General features: G+C 37.4%; 2 protein-coding genes across 4 annotated transcripts in view; both read left to right on the plus strand.

Annotated features, from left to right (window-relative positions):
- The first annotated feature begins 951 nt into the window (after positions 1 to 951).
- LOC133540092 (leucine-rich repeat-containing protein 3B-like) lies at positions 952 to 11,888 on the plus strand. The gene is made up of 2 exons (XM_061882584.1): positions 952 to 1,085; positions 10,861 to 11,888. The coding sequence occupies exon 2, from the start codon at positions 10,973 to 10,975 to the stop codon at positions 11,753 to 11,755; it is 783 nt and encodes a 260-aa protein (XP_061738568.1). The 5' UTR covers positions 952 to 1,085; positions 10,861 to 10,972; the 3' UTR covers positions 11,756 to 11,888.
- A 6,002-nt stretch (positions 11,889 to 17,890) lies between these two features.
- Positions 17,891 to 25,454, plus strand: part of LOC133540093 (endonuclease/exonuclease/phosphatase family domain-containing protein 1-like) — a 35,130-nt gene continuing 27,566 nt past the window's right edge. For all 3 annotated transcript variants that reach the window (XR_009803554.1, XM_061882585.1, XM_061882586.1), the window contains exon 1: positions 17,891 to 18,072. The gene's annotated coding sequence lies outside the window, so the exon portion shown is untranslated. The remainder of the gene's footprint in view (positions 18,073 to 25,454) is intronic.

Raw genomic sequence — 25,454 nt, forward strand, 5'->3', positions numbered from 1 at the left:
CTTTTTAGACCAGTTGATCTGCCGCTTCTTTTCTTTTTACTCCTATGTCTCTTGTAGAGGGGGTCCGGTCCAATGACCATGGATAAAGTACTGGCTGTCCAGAGTCGAGACCCAGGATGGACCGCTCGCCTGTGTATCGGTTGGGGACATCTCTACGCTGCTGATCCGCCTCCGCTTGAGGTGGTTTCCTGTGGACGGGACTCTCGCTGCTGTCTTGGATCCACTTTGAACTGAACTCTCGCGGCTGTGTTGGAGCCACTATGGATTGAACTTTCACAGTATCATGTTAGACCCGCTCGACACTCATTGCTTTCGGTCCCCTAGAGGGGGAGGGGGGGTTGCCCACATCTGAGGTCCTCTCCAAGGTTTCTCATAGTCAGCATTGTCACTGGCGTCCCACTGGGTGTGAGTTTTCCTTGCCCTTTTGTGGGTTCTTCCGAGGATGTCGTAGTCGTAATGATTTGTGCAGTCCTTTGAGACATTTGTGATTTGGGGCTATATAAATAAACATTGATTGATTGATTGACTTAAGTAAAAGCAAGGCATTAACTGCATATCTGGACCTCATCTTCAAACTTATCCTGGATAAGTGCTTTTTTATGTTTAATTAAAGAAATCCAAATGGACCTGCAGTGTGGGAAAACAATGTTTGTGTACATTTACATTTAATAGTTAGAAATATAAGATCAATATCATCAAATGTAGGCCAGCAATGTTGAAACATTTCTTCAACATCCATGTACAGTATCAATATATAAGATAATACGCTTTCATTTAATTTTACGTACTTTTGCACCACGGAAAAATAACAAATATGATCTTTCACATCAATTATTAGTACTTTACCCGCCATGATGATTTAACCTGGAGTACAAACAGTGTTTTATAGCGAAAAGCCCGAAGCGGAAACGGAAGTGCTGCGTGTTTGCCGGCTGCGGACTTGACGCGAGCTTGACGCGAGCTTGTAGTCCTTAGTTGGAAAGGTGTTGGACGTGGATGTGATGTGGAAGATGCATCAAACAGAAGCGTGAAGATGCACAAGAAGGAGGACGCTGCAGGTGTCCGCGGTCACGTGATCTTTGCAGGTCAGCTCTTCTCCACACATGACGCATGTTGTCGCTGCTCTCATCCTCTCTTCTCTCATCTTCTCATGTTTGAGCAAAGCCAAGCAACGTCGTTCAGTGTTTGCCTTCGTGCGCGTGCACGTTTGCATGTGCACGTGCGACCCAGCCCGTTTCACATGTGGAATGGAAATCATTCAAACATATAATGGAGGGGGAAATATCTAACATGGAATGGAAATAATTCACATGTAGAATGCAAATCATTCACATGTGGTTTGGAAATAATTCAAACATATAATGGTAAAAAAAAATCAAATGTAGAGTGTGTACATACATATAGACCTATGTGGAGTGGAAAAAATTCACATGTGGAAAGGAAATAATTCAAACATATAATGGGGAAAAAAAACTAACGTAGAATGAAAATAATGGGAAAAAAATCAAATATAGAATGAAAATAATTCACAAGTGGAATGGAAAAAAATCACATGTTGAATGGGAAAAAAAACGCAAAAAATGTAACATAGAATGTAAATAATTCACATGTGGAATGGAAATAATTCAAACATATAATGGTAAAAAAAAATCAAATGTAGAATATAAATAATTCACATGTGGAGTGGAAAAAATTCACATGTGGAAAGGAAATAATTCAAACATATAATGGGGGAAAAAACTAACGTAGAATGAAAATAATGGGAAAAAAATCAAATATAGAATGAAAATAATTCACAAGTGGAATGGAAAAAAATCACATGTTGAATGGGAAAAAAAACGCAAAAAATGTAACATAGAATGTAAATAATTCACATGTGGAATGGAAATAATTCAAATATATAATGGAAAAAAAACTAACGTAGAATGAAAATAATGGGGAAAAAAACAAATATAGAATGAAAATAATTCACATGTGGAATATAAAAAAAAATCCAATTTAGAATGAAAATAATTCACATGTGGAATGGAAATAATTCAAATATATAATGGAAAAAAAAACTAACGTAGAATGAAAATAATGGGGAAAAAAACAAATATAGAATGAAAATAATTCACATGTGGAATGGAAATAGTTCAAAAATTATGAAAAAAAATGTAATGTAGAATGTAAATAATTCACATGTAGAATGGAAAAATAAATCAAATAAAGAATGAAAATAATTCACATGTGGAATGGAAAAAATCACATGTAGAATGGAAAAATAAATCAAATATAGAACGAAAATAATTCACATGTAGAATGGAAAAAAATCCCATGTAGAATGGAAGAATAAATCAAATATAGAATGAAAATAATTCACATGTGGAATGGAAATAGTTCAAAACATATAATGGAAAAAAAATGTAACGTAGAATGTAAATAATTCACATGTGGAATGGAAATAATTCAAATATATAATGGTAAAAAAAATCAAATGTAGAATAAAAATAATTCACATGTAGAATGCAAATAATTTACATGTGGAGTGGAAAAAATTCACATTTGGAAAGGAAATAATTCAAACATATAATGGGAAAAAAAACTAACGTAGAATGAAAATAATGGGAAAAAAATCAAATATAGAATGAAAATAATTCACATGTGGAATGGAAAAAAATCACATGTTGAATGGAAATAGTTCAAACAATGAAAAAAAATGTAACACAGAATGTAAATAATTCACATGTGGAATGGAAATAATTCAAATATATAATGGTAAAAAAAATCAAATGTAGAATAAAAATAATTCACATGTAGAATGCAAATAATTTACATGTGGAGTGGAAAAAATTCACATTTGGAAAGGAAATAATTCAAACATATAATGGGAAAAAAAACTAACGTAGAATGAAAATAATGGGAAAAAAATCTAATATAGAATGAAAATAATTCACATGTGGAATGGAAAAAAATCACATGTTGAATGGAAATAGTTCAAACAATGAAAAAAAATGTAACATAGAATGTAAATAATTCACATGTTGAATGGAAATAATTCAAATATATAATGGAAAAAAAAACTAACGTAGAATGAAAATAATCGGGGAAAAAACAAATATAGAATGAAAATAATTCACATGTGGAATATAAAAAAAAATTCCAATTAAGAATGAAAATAATTCACACGTGGAATGGAAATAGTTCAAAAATGATGAAAAAAAATTTAATGTAGAATGTAAATAATTCACATGTAGAATGCAAATAATTCACATGTGGAATGGAACAAATTCACATGTAGAATGGAAAAATAAATTAAATATAGAATGAAAATAATCCACATGTAGAATGGAAAAATAAATCAAATATAGAACGAAAATAATTCACATGTAGAATGGAAGAATAAATCAAATATAGAATGTAAATAATTCACATGTGGAATGGAAATAATTCCAATATATAATGGAAAAAAAACATAGAATGAAAATAATGGGAAAAAAATCAAATATCGAATGAAAATAATTTACATGTGGAATATAAAAAAAAAGCAAATTTAAAATGCAAATAATTCACATGTGGAATGGAAAAAAATCACATGTAGAATGGAAAAATAAATTAAATATAGAATGAAAATAATTCACAGGTGCAAGGGGGAAAAAAATCTCACGTAGAATGAAAATTATTCACATGTGGAATGGAAATAGTTAAAAAAATATAGTGGAAAAAAATCTAATCTAGAATGCAAATAATTCACATGTGGAATGGAAATCATTTAAATATATAATGGGGAAAAAAAATCTAATGTAGAATGAAAATAATTCATATGTAGCATGAAAAATAATCAAATACAGAATGAAAAAAATTCACATGTGGAATGGAAATAATTCCAACATATAATGGAAAATAAATCTAACGTAGAATGGAAATAATTCACATGTAGAATGAAAAAACAAAACAGATGTAGAATGAAAATTATTCACAGACTAAATCCGACCAATCTAAGTCTAATACTAGACTTGACCAATCTAAGTCTAATACTAGACCTGACCAATCTAAGTCTCATACTAGACCTGACCAATCTAAGTCTCATACTAGATCTAACCAATCTAAGTCCAAGACTATATCTGATCTGTCTGAGACTAAATCTGAACAATATAAGTGCAATACTAGATTCAACCAACCAAAGGCTAATACTACATCCGAGCAATCTAAGTTGAAGACTAGATCTGACCAGTATACTACAAGATGTGTTCAATCTAAGTCTAAGAGAAGATCTGACCAATCAAAGACTAGATCTGATCAGTACACTACTAGATGTGTCCGATCTGTCTAAGACTAGATCCAAGTAATCTTAGTCTATGACAAGATCTGACCATCCTAAGTCCAAGACAAGATTTGACCAATCTAAGTCTGACTATCAGCATACTTGTTCTGTAACTCTGTACACTGTTTGTTGGTCTAATCTTGAACAGGTTTGTGCTGAAAACAAAGTTTCGTTGAACTTGTTGCAATGACAATAAAGACCTACATACCTACTAGATCTGACAAATCTGTGTCTAAGACTAGATGTGACCAATTTAAATCTCATACTAGATCTAACCAATCCAAGTCTAAGACTATATCTAACCTGTCTCAGCCTCTATCTGACCAATCTAAGACTAGATCTGACCAGTATACTAGTATATGTGACCAATCTGAGTTTAAGTCTAGATCCAACAAATATTAGTCTATGACTAGAGCTGATCAATCGAAGTTCAAGACAACATTTGACCACTTTAAGTCTCTGACTAGATCTGCTGAATGTAAGTCTATGGATAGATGTGACAAATCTAAGTCTAAGACTAAATGTGACCAATCTAAGTCTCATACGAGATTTGACCAATCTAAGTCGTTGACTAGATCTGACGAATCTAATTCTGATTAGATTGGACCAATCTAAGTCTCATACTAGATCTGACCAATCTAACCATAACTGGCCGTGGCTCAGTAATCAAGACTTAGTTAGCAGTCAACCAAGGTCCTACTCCAGATGACAAACCTCATCTTGCCTTGTTTGGTTTCAGGTTGTCCCGATCCTCCAGTAGGTCCGCATGTGTCTCCCGTGACTTGTCTTTGAAGAACCAGTGGTGCTGGTCCCGGACGGGATGCCCCAGACAGCCAGTCACTAAGACTGTGTTAGAGTGACGAGATCTGAACATTCTAAGTCCAAGACAAGATTTGACCAATATAAGTCTAAGACTCGATGTGACCAATTTAAGTCTCATACTAGATCCAACCAATCCAAATCTAAGACTATATCTAACCTGTCTCAGACTCTATCTGACCAATCTAAGACTAGATCTGACCAGTATACTAGTATATGTGACCAATCTGAGTTTAAGACTAGATCTGATCAATCATCTTGACTTGTTTGGTTTCAGGTTGTGCTGATCCTCTAGTAGCAGCAGTCGGTCCGCATGCGTCTCCCATGACTTGTCTTTGAAGAACCAGTGGTGCTGGTCCCGGACGTGATGCCGCAGACAGCCAGTCACTAAGACTGTGTTAGAGATCTGAACATTCTAAGTCCAAGACAAGATTTGACCAATCTAAGTCTAAGACTCGATGTGACTAATTTAAGTCTCATGCTACATCTAACCAAGTCCAAGACTATATCTGACCTGTCTCAGACTATATCTGACCAATCTAAGACTAGCTCTGACCAGTATACTAGTATATGTGGCCAATCTGAGTTTAAGACTAGATCCTACAAATACTAGTCCATGACTAGATCTGATCAATCATCTTGACTTGTTTGGTTCCAGGTTGTGCTGACCCTCCAGTAGCAGCAGTCGGTCCGCATGCGTCTCCCATGACTTGTCTTTGAAGAACCAGTGGTGCTGGTCCCGGACGGGATGCCGCAGACAGCCAGTGGCCATGACTGTGTTAGAGTGACGAGATCTGAACATTCTAAGTCCAAGACAAGATTTGACCAATCTAAGTCCAAGACTCGATGTGACCAATTTAAGTTTCATGCTAGATCTAACCAATCCAAGTCCAAGACTATATCTGACCTGTCTCAGCCTCTATCTGACCAATCTAAGACTAGATCTGACCAGTATACTAGTATATGTGACCAATCTGAGTTTAAGACTAGATCCAACAAATATTAGTCTATGACTAGATCTGATCAATCGAAGTTCAAGACAACATTTGACCACTTTAAGTCTCTGACTAGATCTGCTGAATGTAAGTCTATGGATAGATGTGACAAATCTAAGTCTAAGACTAAATGTGACCAATCTAAGTCTCATACGAGATTTGACCAATCTAAGTCGTTGACAAGATCTGACGAATCTAAGTCTGATTAGATTGGACCAATCTAAGTCTCATACTAGATCTGACCAGTCTAACCATAACTGGCCGTGGCTCGGTAATCAAGACTTAGTCAGCAGTCAACCAAGGTCCTACTCCAGATGACAAACCTCATCTTGCCTTGTTTGGTTTCAGGTTGTCCCGATCCTCCAGTAGGTCCGCATGTGTCTCCCATGACTTGTCTTTGAAGAACCAGTGGTGCTGGTCCCGGACGGGATGCCGCAGACAGCCAGTCACTAAGACTGTGTTAGAATGACGAGATCTGAACATTCTAAGTCCAAGACAAGATTTGACCAATCTAAGACTCGATGTGAACAATTTAAGTCTCATACTAGATCAAACCAATCCAAGTCTAAGACTATATATAACCTGTCTCAGCCTCTATCTGACCAATCTAAGACTAGATCTGACCAGTATACTAGTATATGTGACCAATCTGAGTTTAAGACTAGATCCAACAAATATTAGTCTTTGACTAGATCTGATCAATCGAAGTTCAAGACAACATTTGACCACTTTAAGTCTCTGACTAGATCTGCTGAATGTAAGTCTATGGATAGATGTGACAAATCTAAGTCTAAGACTAAATGTGACCAATCTAAGTCTCATACGAGATTTGACCAGTCTAAGTCGTTGACTAGATCTGACGAATCTAAGTCTGATTAGATTGGAGCAATCTAAGTCTCATACTAGATCTGACCAGTCTAACCATAACTGGCCGTGGCTCGGTAATCAAGACTTAGTCAGCAGTCAACCAAGGTCCTACTCCAGATGACAAACCTCATCTTGCCTTGTTTGGTTTCAGGTTGTCCCGATCCTCCAGTAGGTCCGCATGTGTCTCCCATGACTTGTCTTTGAAGAACCAGTGGTGCTGGTCCCGGACGGGATGCCGCAGACAGCCAGTCACTAAGACTGTGTGAGAGTGACGAGATCTGAACATTCTAAGTCCAATACAAGATTTGACCAATCTAAGTCTAAGACTCGATGTGACCAATTTAAGTTTCATGCTAGATCTAACCAATCCAAGTCCAAGACTATATCTGACCTGTCTCAGCCTCTATCTGACCAATCTAAGACTAGCTCTGACCAGTATACTAGTATATGTGACCAATCTGAGTTCAAGACTAGATCCAACAAATATTAGTCTATGACTAGATCTGATCAATCGAAGTTCAAGACAACATTTGACCACTTTAAGTCTCTGACTAGATCTGCTGAATGTAAGTCTATGGATAGATGTGACAAATCTAAGTCTAAGACTAAATGTGACCAATCTAAGTCTCATACGAGATTTGACCAATCTAAGTCGTTGACTAGATCTGACAAATCTAAGTCTGATTAGATTGGACCAATCTAAGTCTCATACTAGATCTGACCAGTCTAACCATAACTGGCCGTGGCTCAGTAATCAAGACTTAGTCAGCAGTCAACCAAGGTCCTACTCCAGATGACAAACCTCATCTTGCCTTGTTTGGTTTCAGGTTGTCCCGATCCTCCAGTAGGTCCGCATGTGTCTCCCATGACTTGTCTTTGAAGAACCAGTGGTGCTGGTCCCGGACGGGATGCCCCAGACAGCCAGTCACTAAGACTGTGTTAGAGTAACGAGATCTGACCATTCTAAGTCCAAGACAAGATTTGACCAATCTAAGACTCGATGTGACCAATTTAAGTCTCATACTAGATCTAACCAATCCAAGTCTAAGACTATATCTAACCTGTCTCAGACTCTATCTGACCAATCTAAGACCAGATCTGACCAGTATACTAGTATATGTCACCAATCTGAGTTTAAGACTAGATCCAACAAATATTAGTCTTTGACTAGATCTGATCAATCGAAGTTCAAGACAACATTTGACCACTTTAAGTCTCTGACTAGATCTGCTGAATGTAAGTCTATGGATAGATGTGACAAATCTAAGTCTAAGACTAAATGTGACCAATCTAAGTCTCATACGAGATTTGACCAGTCTAAGTCGTTGACTAGATCTGACGAATCTAAGTCTGATTAGATTGGAGCAATCTAAGTCTCATACTAGATCTGACCAGTCTAACCATAACTGGCCGTGGCTCGGTAATCAAGACTTAGTCAGCAGTCAACCAAGGTCCTACTCCAGATGACAAACCTCATCTTGCCTTGTTTGGTTTCAGGTTGTCCCGATCCTCCAGTAGGTCCGCATGTGTCTCCCATGACTTGTCTTTGAAGAACCAGTGGTGCTGGTCCCGGACGGGATGCCGCAGACAGCCAGTCACTAAGACTGTGTTAGAGTGACGAGATCTGAACATTCTAAGTCCAATACAAGATTTGACCAATCTAAGTCTAAGACTCGATGTGACCAATTTAAGTTTCATGCTAGATCTAACCAATCCAAGTCCAAGACTATATCTGACCTGTCTCAGCCTCTATCTGACCAATCTAAGACTAGCTCTGACCAGTATACTAGTATATGTGACCAATCTGAGTTCAAGACTAGATCCAACAAATATTAGTCTATGACTAGATCTGATCAATCGAAGTTCAAGACAACATTTGACCACTTTAAGTCTCTGACTAGATCTGCTGAATGTAAGTCTATGGATAGATGTGACAAATCTAAGTCTAAGACTAAATGTGACCAATCTAAGTCTCATACGAGATTTGACCAATCTAAGTCGTTGACTAGATCTGACAAATCTAAGTCTGATTAGATTGGACCAATCTAAGTCTCATACTAGATCTGACCAGTCTAACCATAACTGGCCGTGGCTCAGTAATCAAGACTTAGTCAGCAGTCAACCAAGGTCCTACTCCAGATGACAAACCTCATCTTGCCTTGTTTGGTTTCAGGTTGTCCCGATCCTCCAGTAGGTCCGCATGTGTCTCCCATGACTTGTCTTTGAAGAACCAGTGGTGCTGGTCCCGGACGGGATGCCCCAGACAGCCAGTCACTAAGACTGTGTTAGAGTAACGAGATCTGACCATTCTAAGTCCAAGACAAGATTTGACCAATCTAAGACTCGATGTGACCAATTTAAGTCTCATACTAGATCTAACCAATCCAAGTCTAAGACTATATCTAACCTGTCTCAGACTCTATCTGACCAATCTAAGACCAGATCTGACCAGTATACTAGTATATGTCACCAATCTGAGTTTAAGACTAGATCCAACAAATATTAGTCTATGACTAGATCTGATCAATCGAAGTTCAAGACACCATTTGACCACTTTAAGTCTCTGACTAGATCTGCTGAATGTAAGTCTATGGATAGATGTGACAAATCTAAGTCTAACACTAAATGTGACCAATCTAGGTCTCATACGAGATTTGACCAATCTAAGTCGTTGACTAGATCTGACGAATCTAAGTCTGATTAGATTGGACCAATCTAAGTCTCATACTAGATCTGACCAGTCTAACCATAACTGGCCGTGGCTCAGTAATCAAGACTTAGTCAGCAGTCAACCAAGGTCCTACTCCAGATGACAAACCTCATCTTGCCTTGTTTGGTTTCAGGTTGTCCCGATCCTCCAGTAGGTCCGCATGTGTCTCCCATGACTTGTCTTTGAAGAACCAGTGGTGCTGGTCCCGGACGGGATGCCGCAGACAGCCAGTCACTAAGACTGTGTGAGAGTGACGAGATCTGAACATTATAAGTCCAAGACAAGATTTGACCAATCTAAGTCTAAGACTAGATGTGACCAATTTAAGTCTCATACTAGATCTAACCAATCCAAGTCGAAGACTATATCTAACCTGTCTCAGACTCTATCTGACCAATCTAAGACTAGATCTGACCAGTATACTAGTATATGTGACCAATCTGAGTTTAAGACTAGATCCAACAAATATTAGTCTATGACTAGATCTGATCAATCGAAGTTCAAGACAACATTTGACCACTTTAAGTCTCTGACTAGATCTGCTGAATGTAAGTCTATGGATAGATGTGACTAATCTAAGTCTAAGACTAAATGTGACCAATCTAAGTCTCATACGAGATTTGACCAGTCTAAGTTGTTGACTAGATCTGACGAATCTAAGTCTGATTAGATTGGACCAATCTAAGTCTCATACTAGATCTGACCAGTCTAACCATAACTGGCCATGGCTCAGTAATCAAGACTTAGTCAGCAGTCAACCAAGGTCCTACTCCAGATGACAAACCTCATCTTGCCTTGTTTGGTTTCAGGTTGTCCCGATCCTCCAGTAGGTCCGCATGCGTCTCCCATGACTTGTCTTTGAAGAACCGGTGGTGCTGGTCCCGGACGGGATGCCCCAGACAGCCAGTCACTAAGACTGTGTTAGAGTGACGAGATCTAAACATTCTAAGTCCAAGACAAGATTTGACCAATTTAAGTCCAAGACTCAATGTGACCAATTTAAGTCTCATGCTAGATCTAACCAATCCAAGTCCAAGACTATATCTGACCTGTCTCAGACTATATTTTACCAATCTAAGACTAGCTCTGACCAGTATACTAGTATATGTGACCAATCTGAGTTTAAGACTAGATCTGATCAATCATCTTGACTTGTTTGGTTCCAGGTTGTGCTGATCCTCCAGTAGCAGCAGTCGGTCCGCATGCGTCTCCCATGACTTGTCTTTGAAGAACCAGTGGTGCTGGTCCCGGACGGGATGCCGCAGACAGCCAGTGGCCATGACTGTGTTAGAGTTGTGGTTGTCACGCTCCATCCCCATGTGCCTGCTCCTCCAGAGTCTGGTACTCATGGTCCTGTGTTTCCCTTCGGCCAGCATGTGTCCCAGAGGCTGCAACTGTCAGCGCGACCTCCACCTTCATGGGCTCAATGTCAGCTGCAGTCAGTCCCGGCTCAAAGAGATCCCTCCCAGCCTGCCGGTGGACACGGTCTTGTTGAGGCTGGACCACAACCAGATAGACAGCGTTCCCGATCAGGCTTTCCACGGACTTTGGCTTTTGAGAGAGCTCAACCTTTCCTACAATACCGTGGAGACGCTCGGAGATGGGGCGTTCAGTGGCGTCGAGGCAACGCTCCAAGTGCTGGACCTGTCCCATAACCGCATCACCAGTGTGCACAGGGAGGCCTTTTCCCGCCTCAAGGCTCGCGTTATCATGGACGATAATCCCTGGCACTGCGACTGCGCCCTCCAGCAGGCCATCGGCGGGATGGCCCACAACCACGAATCCACCACTCGGGTTCTGTGCAGGAGCTCCGAGCTTCGGGACCAGGAGGGACGACCTTTCCTGGCAGTGGCCGGCGATCTCTGCAACGTCGCCAAAAGGACAACGGACTACGCCATGCTGGTGACCATGTTCTGTTGGTTCGCCATGGTCATTTCCTACGTGGTCTACTACGTTCGTCAGAACCAGGAGGACGCCAGGCGACACCTGGAGTACCTCAAGTCTCTTCCCAGCAAGCCCAAGAAAGCAGAAGAGGCTGACGACATAAGCACCGTGGTCTGAGGGGAGCCTCGGACCGGCCCGTCAAGACAAGGCTTCTTCCTGCAAACATGGCTCGCTCCGTGGTCTTGAATTTCACACTCGGCTTCGACATGTACAGTCCGGCTTGAAAAAAACAAATGAGGGTCAAACGGCACGTTAGGATTTGTAATCTTTTCCAAATGGTTGGACTAAAACCTTGGACACTCCAGCTGTCTTCAGCCAGTGTACAAAAGCCAAAAGCAGTGAAGTTGTCGGCTTGTGTAAATGCTAAATAAAAAGAGACTACAACAAATCCTTTTCAACTTCAATTGCATAGACTGCAAAGACATGATTTTAACCTTCCAACTGAGATACTTTTTGCTAATAATCATGAATTTCGAATTTATTGGGAACTGAGGAGACACTTTTTTGAAGTGGAATTCTTTCCCGTTCTTGCTTGATGTACAGCTTAAGTTGTTCAACACTCTCCTGCCTCATATTTTAGCCTTCTCATTTTCCATGGGAGACAGGTCTGGACTACAGGCAGGCCAGTCTAGTACCCGCATTGTTTTACTATGAAGCCACGCTGTTGTAACACGTGGCTTGACGTTGTCTCGCTGTAATAAGCAGGGGCGTCCATGATTGTGGAAGGACTCTCGTGCTCGGGTTGGGGGTTCTCTCTTCGCCATTCCCTCCAATTTCTCCAAGTTCTCCGGCCCCCTTCTTCTCTGCTGCTGCCCTGGCAGCAATACCCACCTCCCCCCTCCCCCGCCTCGCTGCAGGTCCCCAGGCCACGCCTCCTCACAGACCTCCACCGCCAGAAAGTCTGTGCCCCCGGTCTTTTCTTCCTTTTCCACCTTTTCTTCATCCCTCCTTTGTTCTTTGTCTTCTTTTTTGTCGTCTTCTTTCTCTTTTTCTTCTTCTTCTATTTCATCTACTTTTTCTTCTTATTGTTGTTTTTCTTGTTCTTGTTGTTCTTCTATTCTGTCTTCTTTTCTTTCTTATTCTTCTTCCTTTTCTTCTTCTTTTTCCTTTTCTTCTTCATTCTTTTATTCTTCTTTTTCTTTTATTCCGCCTTCTTCTATTTCATTTTTGTCTTTTTCTTCTTCTTTTTCTTCTTTTTCTTCTATTCTGTTTTCTTCTCTTCTTCTACTATTTCATCTTCTTCCTCTTTTTCTTCTTCTTATATTTCATCTACTTTTTCTTCTTATTGTTCTTTTTCTTGTTCTTGTTGTTCTTCTATTCCCTCTTCTTCTCTTTCTTCTTCTTCTTCTTCCTTTTCTTCTTCTTCATTCTTTTATTCTTCTTCCTTTTCTTTTATCCCGCCTTCTTCTTCTATTTCATCTTTGTCTTTTTCTTCTTCTTTTTCTTGTTCTTCTTTTTCTTCTTGTTCTTCTTTTTCTTCTTCTATTCTGTATTCTTCTCTTCTTCTTCTATTTCATCTTCTTCCTCTTTTTCTTCTTCTTCTATTTCTTCATCAAATTCTTCATCAAATTCCTCTTCATCCATTCTTCATCAAATTCTTCCAATTGTTCTTCACTTTCCCCTTCGTCTTCTTCCTCTTTTTCTTCTTCTTCTATTTCTTCTTCAAATTCCTTTTCATCAAATTGTTCTTCCAATTCTTCTTCACTTTCCTCTTCTTCTTTTCCAATGGGGGGCCATTTGCAGCGGTGTTTCTGGGTGTTGTTGATAAATGGCTTTGGCTTTAACTTGCACTTACATATGTAGCGACCAACTGTAGCTACCGACAGTGCTTTTTTTAAGTGTTCCTTAGCCCATGTGGTGATATCCTTTACACACTGATGTCGGTTTTTACGTGCAGTGATTCTCTAAACCTTTCGACGGTGAACTCCCTAAATTCCTTGCAATAGCTGGTTGAGAAATGTTCTTAAACAATTTCCTCCGGCATTTGTTGACAAAGTGGAGACCCTCGCCCCATCCTTGTTTGTGAATGACTGAGCATTTCATGGAAGCTGCTTTTATACCCAATCATGGCACCCAATTAGCCTGCACACCTGTAGAATGTTCCAAATGAGTGTTTGACGAGCATTCCTCAACTTTCTCAGTCTTTTTTGCCACTTGTGCTAGCTTTTTTGAAACATCTTGCAGGCTTCACATTCCAAATGAGCTAATATTTGCCAAAAATAACAAAGTTTACCATTTTAAATGTTAAATATCTTGTCTTTGCAGGCTATTCAATAGAATTTAAGTTGAAAAGGGTTTGCAAATCATTGTATTCTCTTTTTATTCCCCATTTACACAACGTGACATCTTCACTGCTTTTGCGGTTTTGTGTTAGTGTTTTCTGTCATTATGCTAATTCGAGGATGGCGTCAGAGAAACTTCCAGAAGACGTAGCAGAGTGGGAGTTTGTTTCCAGAAGGAGCATGATCTTGTCTACGACAAACTTATTCCGTATTTCAGTGGTTCTTATCGTTTATTTTTTTTTGTCACACTTTTGTTTGCTTGCAAACATGTGTAGAGCGGCATGTGAAAAAAGTGCTGAAGTCAACAAATACCGGCCTCAAGTTTCGTACATGCTCAATTCAAAAAAAAAATATATTCCTTTTTCTACACTTGAACTTCTTGTCTTATAGAAGAGAATAACTCAATTTAGGTCCAAATGTTGTTTTCAAATTCTTGTTTTTATTTCATACGGTTTGATTTAAACAAAATTTGTAATACTTTTATTTGTTAAAAAAAAAAAAAAAATGTATTTCTTCGTGACTTTTTGTCCTTATTTTATTTGACTTTGAAACGACTTTGTGACTTTTGCACTTCCTGTGGCTGTATGTCGTTGTGGAAAGATGGCAGCTCACCTCTTCCTGGAGACTCCCGAGTACTTTGTTGTGTTTTAATAAAGATGTCGCTCGTACGTGAAGTACCGCAGTTTGTGTCGATAACTTTACAGAAGGTAAAGGCCTACAGAAATGAGATGTTCTTATTTAAACGGGGATAGCAGGTCCATTTTATGTGTCATACTTGATTGTTCGCGATATTGCCATATTTTTGCTGAAAGGATTTAGTAGAGAACATCCACGATAAAGTTTGCAACTTTTGGTCGCTAATAAAAAAGCCTTGCCTCTACCGGAAGTAGCAGACGATGTGCGCGTGACGTCACGGGTTGTGGAGCTACTCACATCTGAATATTGTTTACAATCATGGCCACCAGCAGCGAGAGCGATTCGGACCGAGAAAGCAACGATTTCCCCATTAATTTGAGCGAGGATGAAAGATTCGTGGATGAGGAAAGTGAGAGTGAAGGACTAGAAAAAAAATAAAGAAATAAAGCGACGGCTCCGGGCGAAGCAGAAGAACGAAGAAGAGACATGGCGACGGCGCGTAGGGGAAGGGGTATGCTGCCCGCAAATGTTGTAGATCAGACTTTTCCATTGAACACGGTGGCTGAACGGGTATGCTCATTCAATACCGAATTATATATATATATAAGAAATGCTTGAAAATAAATACACCCCGCTACACTGGCAATTAGGGACAGGTGTGTCTGATTGCCAACCAAGGGCAGGTGTGTCTGATTGTTAAAGAGAGATAAGTGTGTCTGAATGTCAACCAGAGACGGGTGTGTCAGATTTTAAAACAGGTGCAGGTGTGTCTGATTGCCAACCAGGGACAAGTGTGTCTGATTGTCTGATATATATATATATATAAGAAATACTTGAAAATAAATACACCCCGCCACACAGGCAATTAGGGACAGGTGTGTCTGATTGTCAACCAGAGACGGGTGTGTCAGATTTTAAAACAGTGACAGGTGTGTCTGATTGGCAATCAGGGATTGCCAATGAGTTGATTAACGTGGACCCTGACTTAAACAAGTACAAAAACCCATTCGGGTGTTAGCATTTAGTGGTCAATTGTACGGAATATGTACTGTACTGTGTAATCTACTAATACAAGTTTCAATCAATCAATCGATCAATCAATCAATCAATCAATCAATCAATCAATCAATCAATCAATCAATCACTCAATCAATCAATCAAGCGACAGGTGTGTCTGATTGTCAAACAGAAACAGGTGTGTATGGTTGGCAACCAGGGAGAGGTGTGTCCAATTTTCAACCAGGTACAGGTGTGTCTGATTGCCAACCGGAGACAGGTGTGTCAGATTTTAAAACAGGGACAGGTGTGTCTGATTGGCAACCAGGGACTGATGTGTCTGATTGTCAACCAGGGACAGGTGTGTCCAATTTTCAACCAGGTAGAGGTGTGTCTGATTGCCAACCGGGGACTGATGTGTCTGATTGTCAACCAGGGACTGATGTGTCTGATTGTCAACCAGGGACAGGTTTGTCTGATTGTCAACTGGAGACAGGTGTGTCTGATTGTCAACCAACGACACATTTGTCTAAATGTCGACCAGAGACGGGTGTGTCAGATTTTAAAACAGTGACAGGTGTGTCTGATTGGCAATCAGGGATTGCCAATGAGTTGATTAACGCGGACCCCGACTTAAACAAGTTGAAAAACTTATTGGGGTGTTACCATTTAGTGGTCAATTGTACGGAATATGTACTGTACTGTGCAATCTACTAATAAAAGTATCAATCAATCAATCAATAAATCAATCAACAGGTGTGTCTGAATGTCAAACAGAAACAGGTGTGTATGATTGTCAACCAGGGACAGGTGTATTCTGGACATCTGTGTTGCTGAATCTTTTGCAATTTGTTCAATTAATAATGGAGACGTCAAAGAAGAAAGATGTAGGTGGGAAGCGGTGTATTGGGGCTGCCTTTAACAACACAAACACAGCCGGTGTTTCCTTGTTTACATTCCCGAAAGTGAAGCTTTACTATGGAACAGAGCGGTCAAGCGAACATGGTTCCCAACCACATGTCAACCGGCAGGTTTCAGTGAGAAAATTGTGTTGAAAAGCCGGCTCTTACCGTAGACGTGAGCGGAGCTTGCGTCGTTCATCGTGCATGTCAGGTTCAAACACTGATGACATCAATTGAACATGACAAAAAGGCAAAGAATCAAACAGAGACAGAATTAAATTAATAGTTGGATCCGAGGAGAGGCATGGCCACTGTACACCCTGTACAGTTCCTGCACCATGCTCTCCCCCAAGATCCTTCTCGTGGTTCTTTATTTGATTTTCACCCCCCTCCTTCCCACAGCTGCTTCCTCAAAATAGATCACAGAGAGTCCCATAAAATAGATCAAAGAGGGTTCGTAAAAATGGAAGTTGGGCATCTGTCCGCCTGGAAGTCCAGCACTCTTCTTGGAAAGTTCCAGCCTTTTTTCTTCTCGTCAGGAACACAATGTAATACAAGGTTTTATTTGATAATTTACACAGAATTTTTCTGACAGTGCACCTGTCAAAGAGGCAGCTGCGTGGCTTCCCTCAGAGACACTGGCGGTCACCACACCCGTGGCCACACCCCTGCGACTTTCAGGTACCATATAATCTCACTAAAACACTAGTAACACAATAAGCAGATAAGGGATTTTCCAGAATTATCCTAGTAAATGTGTCTAATAACATCTGAATCGCTCCCACTGCCCTCGCCTTTTTTTTCTGTAGTCCTTCACTCTTACTTTCCTCATCCACAAATCTTTCATCCCCGCTCAAATTAATGGGGAAATCGTCGCTTTCTCGGTCCGAATCGCTCTCGCCGCTGGTGGCCATGATTGTAAACAATGTTCAGATGTGAGGAGCTCCACAAACCGTGACGTCGCACGTACATCGTCTGCTACTTCCGGTACAGGCAAGGCTTTTTTTTATTAGCGACCAAAAGTTGCGAACTTTATCATGGATTTTCTCTACTAAATCCTTTCAGCAAAAATATGGCGAAATGATCAAGTATGACACATAGAATGGACCTGCTATCCCCGTTTAAATAAGAACATCTCATTTTAGTCGGCCTTTAAATGAAGATGATGGAATACACAGCTAATAATTCACTCTGTTGTTGACACAAAGCGCATTGATGGCAACCACACACAGTCTTTTCAAAATAAGGCCGTACTGGATTTTAAAATGTACCGTCTGCCTTGCAGATACAATGTGCAAACGACAGATCCACATTCATCTTCAATAGTGACTTTTCTGTGATTAACATAATAATGCAAAAGTTATCTCCGGAACGGTTTGTTTGTTCTGTTGTACTTTATTTTGAAAAGCAGTTGTGATGGTTTCCGGTAGCGTGGGAGAGCAAAGGTGACATTAAGCTAACATGTCAGGATCAAAGTTTGTTTATCTGGCTTTTTTTTCTTTCCAACGCCACACTTTGACTCTTCTCTCCGGCAAAAGAGAATTTAGTAAGGATATCTCTATCCGGCTTTTTATCATTTTAGCAGCGCCGCACTGTGACGCTGACTGACAACTAATTGGTAAGATTATGTTTGCCATTTTATGATCACCAATATCAACCGGTATCGATACCTGTTGGTATCACTTATTTATCGGTGGGGGGTTGCCTTTTAGTTAATTGGTTAGTTAGTTAGTCAGTTACTTACTTAGTTAGTCAGTCAGCCAGTTAGTTAGCAAGAAACATAGCTCAAGAAGTTCCATCCATCCATCCAACTTCCTCTGCTTATCCGAGGTGGGGTCGCGGGGGCAGCAGCCTAAGCAGGGAAGCCCAGACTCCCCTCCCCCCAGCCACTTCGAATTTAGATAAAACTATCAAGAAACGTCCGAGATGTGATAAGAAATGAGTAGTTAGTTTGTTGGCAGATTATTTTTGAGTGGGAGATAATTGGTCGTTTGTATTAATTATGGGCACATGCAGTGAAAAGATGCTAACGTTGCGAGAATGTTTCCATGCTAGCATTTTTTTTGCTAGATTCTCTCGTATGATCACGCTAATGTTTACAAGTACACTAATTCAACCTATGCTCTCATGCTAATGATAGAATGCTAACATTTTTTGCTTGTTTTTAGCTATTTTTTAATGCTGTCGTTGCAAAAATGTTGCCATGGTAGCATTTTTTTTTGCTAGATTCTCTCGTATGATCACGCTAATGTTAGCACGTTAACCCTTCATTTACTAATTTTGCAAGTTAAAACGTAAAAATCGTGAATTCTGATAGAATTTATTACATGGCGCCACCTTACAAGTAAACTAATTCAAGTTATGCTCTCATGCTAATGATAGAAGCTAACATTTTATGCTTGTTTTTAGCTATTTTTTTAATGCTATCGTTGCAAAAATGTTGCCATGGTAGCATTTTTTTTGCTAGATTCGCTCGTATGATCATGCCAATGTTAGCGCGTTAACGCTTTACTAATTTTGCAAGTTTGAACCTAAACATCGTGAATTTTCTATGCTTGCCGCCATTTTGAATGTTAGCATTTTTAATGTTAGCATGCTAATGTTTTATGCTCGCTTTTTGTTTTAGCTAATTTTGTGTATTTACACCGAAAAATAATGCATTTTGATACTTGGCGCCACCTTAGATGTACACTAATTTAACCTATGCTCTCATGCTAATGTTAGAATGCTAACATTTTATGCTTGTTTTTTGCAATTTTTAATGTTCTCGCACACTAACACGATAATGTTAGCATGCTAAAATTTTACGCTAGCTTTTTAGCTAATTTTGTGTTTACACCTAAAAACAGTTCATTTTACTAAAAACAGTGCATTTTATTACTTAGTGCCACCTTACAAGAACACTAATTCAACCTATGCTCTCCTGCTAATGTTAGAATGCTAACCTTTTATGCAATTTTTTTATCTTTGTACCTAAAAACAATGAATTTTAATACTAGCGCCATTTTGAAAGTACGGCAACTTCTCGCATATTAACATGATAATGTCACCATGCTAAAATTTTACGCTAGATTTTTAGCTGATTTTTTATGTTTACACCTTAAAACAGTGCATTTTAATACTTGGTGCCACCTTACAAGTACACTAATTCAACTTATGCTCTCATGCTAATGTTAGAATGCTAACGTTTTATATTTGTTTTGTTTGCTATTTTTTATGTGAAAACCTAAAAATCATTAATTTGGGTACTTGGCGCTATTTAGGGACGTATCAGGCCTATTAAAACTTTTGCAGGAATTTTTTTTATATATATTTATTATTTTTTATTAGGGCTGCCACATTTATCATGCTAACATTAGCATGTTAACACTTTATTTGCTATTTTTTAAATCTTTAAATCTAAAAATAATTCATTTTAATGCTTGCCGCCATTTTGAAAGTATGCCAGCTTGTAGCATATTAGCACGATAATGTTAGGATGCTAAAATTTTACGCTAGCTTTTTAGCTAGTTTTGTATGTTTACACCTAAAACAGTGCATTTTACTAAAAACAGTGCATTTTATTACTTAGTGCCACCTTACAAGCACACTAATTTAACCTATGCTCTCATGCTAATGTTAGAATGCTAATGTTTTATGCTTGCTTTTTGCAATTTTTTATGTGAAAACCTAAAAATCATTCATTTTGATACTTGGCACCATTTAGGGACATAACAGGCTTATCAAAATTTCCCATTTATTTATTATTTTTATTAGGGCTGCCATATTTATTATGCTAACATTAGCATGTTCATGCTATATTTGCAATTTTTTTTATCTTTAAACCTAAAAATAATGAATTTTAATGCTTGCCGCCATTTTGAAAGTATGCCAGATTGTAGCATATTAGCACGATAATGTTAGGATGCTAAAATTTTACGCTAGCTTTTTAGCTAGTTTTGTATGTTCACACCTAAAACAGTGCATTTTATTACTTAGTGCCACCTTACAAGAATACTAATTCAAACTATGCTCTCATGCTAATGTTAGAATGCTAACGTTTTTTTTGCTTGTTTTTTGCAATTCTTTATGTGAAAACCTAAAAAATCATTAATTTGGATACTTGGCGCTATCTAGGGATGTTACCGGCCTATCAACATTTCCCATTCATTTATTATTTTTATTAGGGCTGCCACATTTATCATGCTAATGTTAGAATGCTAACGCTTTGTTCGCAAATTTTTTCCGTTTAAACCTAAAAATAATGAATTTTATTGCTTGGCGCCATTTTGAAAGTATGCCAGCTTCTTGTATATTAGCTCTATAATGTTAGCATGCTAAAATTTTACGCTAGATTTTTAGCTGATTTTGTATGTTTACACCTTAAAACAGTGCATTTTAATACTTGGTGCCACCTTACAAGTACACTAATTCAACTTATGCTCTCATGCTAATGTTAGAATGCTAACGTTTTATATTTGTTTTGTTTGCTATTTTTTATGTGAAAACCTAAAAATCATTAATTTGGGTACTTGGCGCTATTTAGGGACGTAACAGGCCTATTAAAACTTTTGCAGGAATTTTTTTTTATATATATTTATTATTTTTTATTAGGGCTGCCACATTTATCATGCTAACATTAGCATGTTAACACTTTATTTGCTATTTTTTTAATCTTTAAATCTAAAAATAATTCATTTTAATGCTTGCCGCCATTTTGAAAGTATGCCAGCTTGTAGCATATTAGCACGATAATGTTAGGATGCTAAAATTTTACGCTAGCTTTTTAGCTAGTTTTGTATGTTTACACCTAAAACAGTGCATTTTACTAAAAACAGTGCATTTTATTACTTAGTGCCACCTTACAAGCACACTAATTTAACCTATGCTCTCATGCTAATGTTAGAATGCTAATGTTTTATGCTTGCTTTTTGCAATTTTTTATGTGAAAACCTAAAAATCATTCATTTTGATACTTGGCACCATTTAGGGACATAACAGGCTTATCAAAATTTCCCATTTATTTATTATTTTTATTAGGGCTGCCATATTTATTATGCTAACATTAGCATGTTCATGCTATATTTGCAATTTTTTTTATCTTTAAACCTAAAAATAATGAATTTTAATGCTTGCCGCCATTTTGAAAGTATGCCAGCTTGTAGCATATTAGCACGATAATGTTAGGATGCTAAAATTTTACGCTAGCTTTTTAGCTAGTTTTGTTTGTTCACACCTAAAACAGTGCATTTTATTACTTAGTGCCACCTTACAAGAATACTAATTCAAACTGTGCTCTCATGCTAATGTTAGAATGCTAACGTTTTTTTTGCTAGTTTTTTGCAATTCTTTATGTGAACACCTAAAAAATCATTAATTTGGATACTTGGCGCTATCTAGGGATGTTACCGGCCTATCAACATTTCCCATTCATTTATTATTTTTATTAGGGCTGCCACATTTATCATGCTAATGTTAGAATGCTAACGCTTTGTTCGCAAATTTTTTCCGTTTAAACCTAAAAATAATGAATTTTATTGCTTGGCGCCATTTTGAAAGTATGCCAGCTTCTTGCATATTAGCTCTATAATGTTAGCATGCTAAAAGTTTACGCTAGATTTTTAGCTGATTTTGTATGTTTACACCTTAAAACAGTGCATTTTAATACTTGGTGCCACCTTACAAGTACACTAATTCAACCCATGCTCTCACGCTAATGTTAGAATGCTAACGTTTTATATTTGTTTTGTTTGCTATTTTTTATGTGAAAACCTAAAAATCATTAATTTGGGTACTTGGCGCTATGTAGGGACGTAACAGGCCTATTAAAACTTTTGCAGGAATTTTTTTTATATATATTTATTATTTTTTATTAGGGCTGCCACATTTATCATGCTAACATTAGCATGTTAACACTTTATTAGCTATTTTTTTAATCTTTAAATCTAAAAATAATTCATTTTAATGCTTGCCGCCATTTTGAAAGTATGCCAGCTTGTAGCATATTAGCACGATAATGTTAGGATGCTAAAATTTTACGCTAGCTTTTTAGCTAGTTTTGTATGTTTACACCTAAAACAGTGCATTTTACTAAAAACAGTGCATTTTATTACTTAGTGCCACCTTACAAGCACACTAATTTAACCTATGCTCTCATGCTAATGTTAGAATGCTAATGTTTTATGCTTGCTTTTTGCAATTTTTTATGTGAAAACCTAAAAATCATTCATTTTGATACTTGGCACCATTTAGGGACATAACAGGCTTATCAAAATTTCTCATTTATTTATTATTTTCATTAGGGCTGCCATATTTATTATGCTAACATTAGCATGTTCATGCTATATTTGCAATTTTTTTATCTTTAAACCTAAAAATAATGAATTTTAATGCTTGCCGCCATTTTGAAAGTATGCCAGCTTGTAGCATATTAGCACGATAATGTTAGGATGCTAAAATTTTACACTAGCTTTTTAGCTAGTTTTGTATGTTCACACCTAAAACAGTGCATTTTATTACTTAGTGCCACCTTACAAGAATACTAATTCAAACTATGCCCTCATGCTAATGTTAGAATGCTAACGTTTTTTTTGCTTGTTTTTTGCAATTCTTTATGTGAAAACCTAAAAAATCATTAATTTGGATACTTGGCGCTATCTAGGGATGTTACCGGCCTATCAACATTTCCCATTCATTTATTATTTTTATTAGGGCTGCCACATTTATCATGCTAATGTTAGAATGCTAACGCTTTGTTCGCAAATTTTTTCCGTTTAAACCTAAAAATAATGAATTTTATTGCTTGGCGCCATTTTGAAAGTATGCCAGCTTCTTGTATATTAGCTCTATAATGTTAGCATGCTAAAATTTTACGCTAGATTTTTAGCTGATTTTGTATGTTTACACCTTAAAACAGTGCATTTTAATACTTGGTGCCACCTTACAAGTACACTAATTCAACTTATGCTCTCATGCTAATGTTAGAATGCTAACGTTTTATATTTGTTTTGTTTGCTATTTTTTATGTGAAAACCTAAAAATCATTAATTTGGGTACTTGGCGCTATTTAGGGACGTAACAGGCCTATTAAAACTTTTGCAGGAATTTTTTTTTATATATATTTATTATTTTTTATTAGGGCTGCCACATTTATCATGCTAACATTAGCATGTTAACACTTTATTTGCTATTTTTTTAATCTTTAAATCTAAAAATAATTCATTTTAATGCTTGCCGCCATTTTGAAAGTATGCCAGCTTGTAGCATATTAGCACGATAATGTTAGGATGCTAAAATTTTACGCTAGCTTTTTAGCTAGTTTTGTATGTTTACACCTAAAACAGTGCATTTTACTAAAAACAGTGCATTTTATTACTTAGTGCCACCTTACAAGCACACTAATTTAACCTATGCTCTCATGCTAATGTTAGAATGCTAATGTTTTATGCTTGCTTTTTGCAATTTTTTATGTGAAAACCTAAAAATCATTCATTTTGATACTTGGCACCATTTAGGGACATAACAGGCTTATCAAAATTTCCCATTTATTTATTATTTTTATTAGGGCTGCCATATTTATTATGCTAACATTAGCATGTTCATGCTATATTTGCAATTTTTTTTATCTTTAAACCTAAAAATAATGAATTTTAATGCTTGCCGCCATTTTGAAAGTATGCCAGCTTGTAGCATATTAGCACGATAATGTTAGGATGCTAAAATTTTACGCTAGCTTTTTAGCTAGTTTTGTTTGTTCACACCTAAAACAGTGCATTTTATTACTTAGTGCCACCTTACAAGAATACTAATTCAAACTGTGCTCTCATGCTAATGTTAGAATGCTAACGTTTTTTTTGCTAGTTTTTTGCAATTCTTTATGTGAACACCTAAAAAATCATTAATTTGGATACTTGGCGCTATCTAGGGATGTTACCGGCCTATCAACATTTCCCATTCATTTATTATTTTTATTAGGGCTGCCACATTTATCATGCTAATGTTAGAATGCTAACGCTTTGTTCGCAAATTTTTTCCGTTTAAACCTAAAAATAATGAATTTTATTGCTTGGCGCCATTTTGAAAGTATGCCAGCTTCTTGCATATTAGCTCTATAATGTTAGCATGCTAAAAGTTTACGCTAGATTTTTAGCTGATTTTGTATGTTTACACCTTAAAACAGTGCATTTTAATACTTGGTGCCACCTTACAAGTACACTAATTCAACCCATGCTCTCACGCTAATGTTAGAATGCTAACGTTTTATATTTGTTTTGTTTGCTATTTTTTATGTGAAAACCTAAAAATCATTAATTTGGGTACTTGGCGCTATGTAGGGACGTAACAGGCCTATTAAAACTTTTGCAGGAATTTTTTTTATATATATTTATTATTTTTTATTAGGGCTGCCACATTTATCATGCTAACATTAGCATGTTAACACTTTATTAGCTATTTTTTTAATCTTTAAATCTAAAAATAATTCATTTTAATGCTTGCCGCCATTTTGAAAGTATGCCAGCTTGTAGCATATTAGCACGATAATGTTAGGATGCTAAAATTTTACGCTAGCTTTTTAGCTAGTTTTGTATGTTTACACCTAAAACAGTGCATTTTACTAAAAACAGTGCATTTTATTACTTAGTGCCACCTTACAAGCACACTAATTTAACCTATGCTCTCATGCTAATGTTAGAATGCTAATGTTTTATGCTTGCTTTTTGCAATTTTTTATGTGAAAACCTAAAAATCATTCATTTTGATACTTGGCACCATTTAGGGACATAACAGGCTTATCAAAATTTCTCATTTATTTATTATTTTCATTAGGGCTGCCATATTTATTATGCTAACATTAGCATGTTCATGCTATATTTGCAATTTTTTTATCTTTAAACCTAAAAATAATGAATTTTAATGCTTGCCGCCATTTTGAAAGTATGCCAGCTTGTAGCATATTAGCACGATAATGTTAGGATGCTAAAATTTTACACTAGCTTTTTAGCTAGTTTTGTATGTTCACAC

Source organism: Nerophis ophidion, linkage group LG21 (assembly GCF_033978795.1).
Source record: "Nerophis ophidion isolate RoL-2023_Sa linkage group LG21, RoL_Noph_v1.0, whole genome shotgun sequence".
Taxonomy (NCBI): domain Eukaryota; kingdom Metazoa; phylum Chordata; class Actinopteri; order Syngnathiformes; family Syngnathidae; genus Nerophis; species Nerophis ophidion.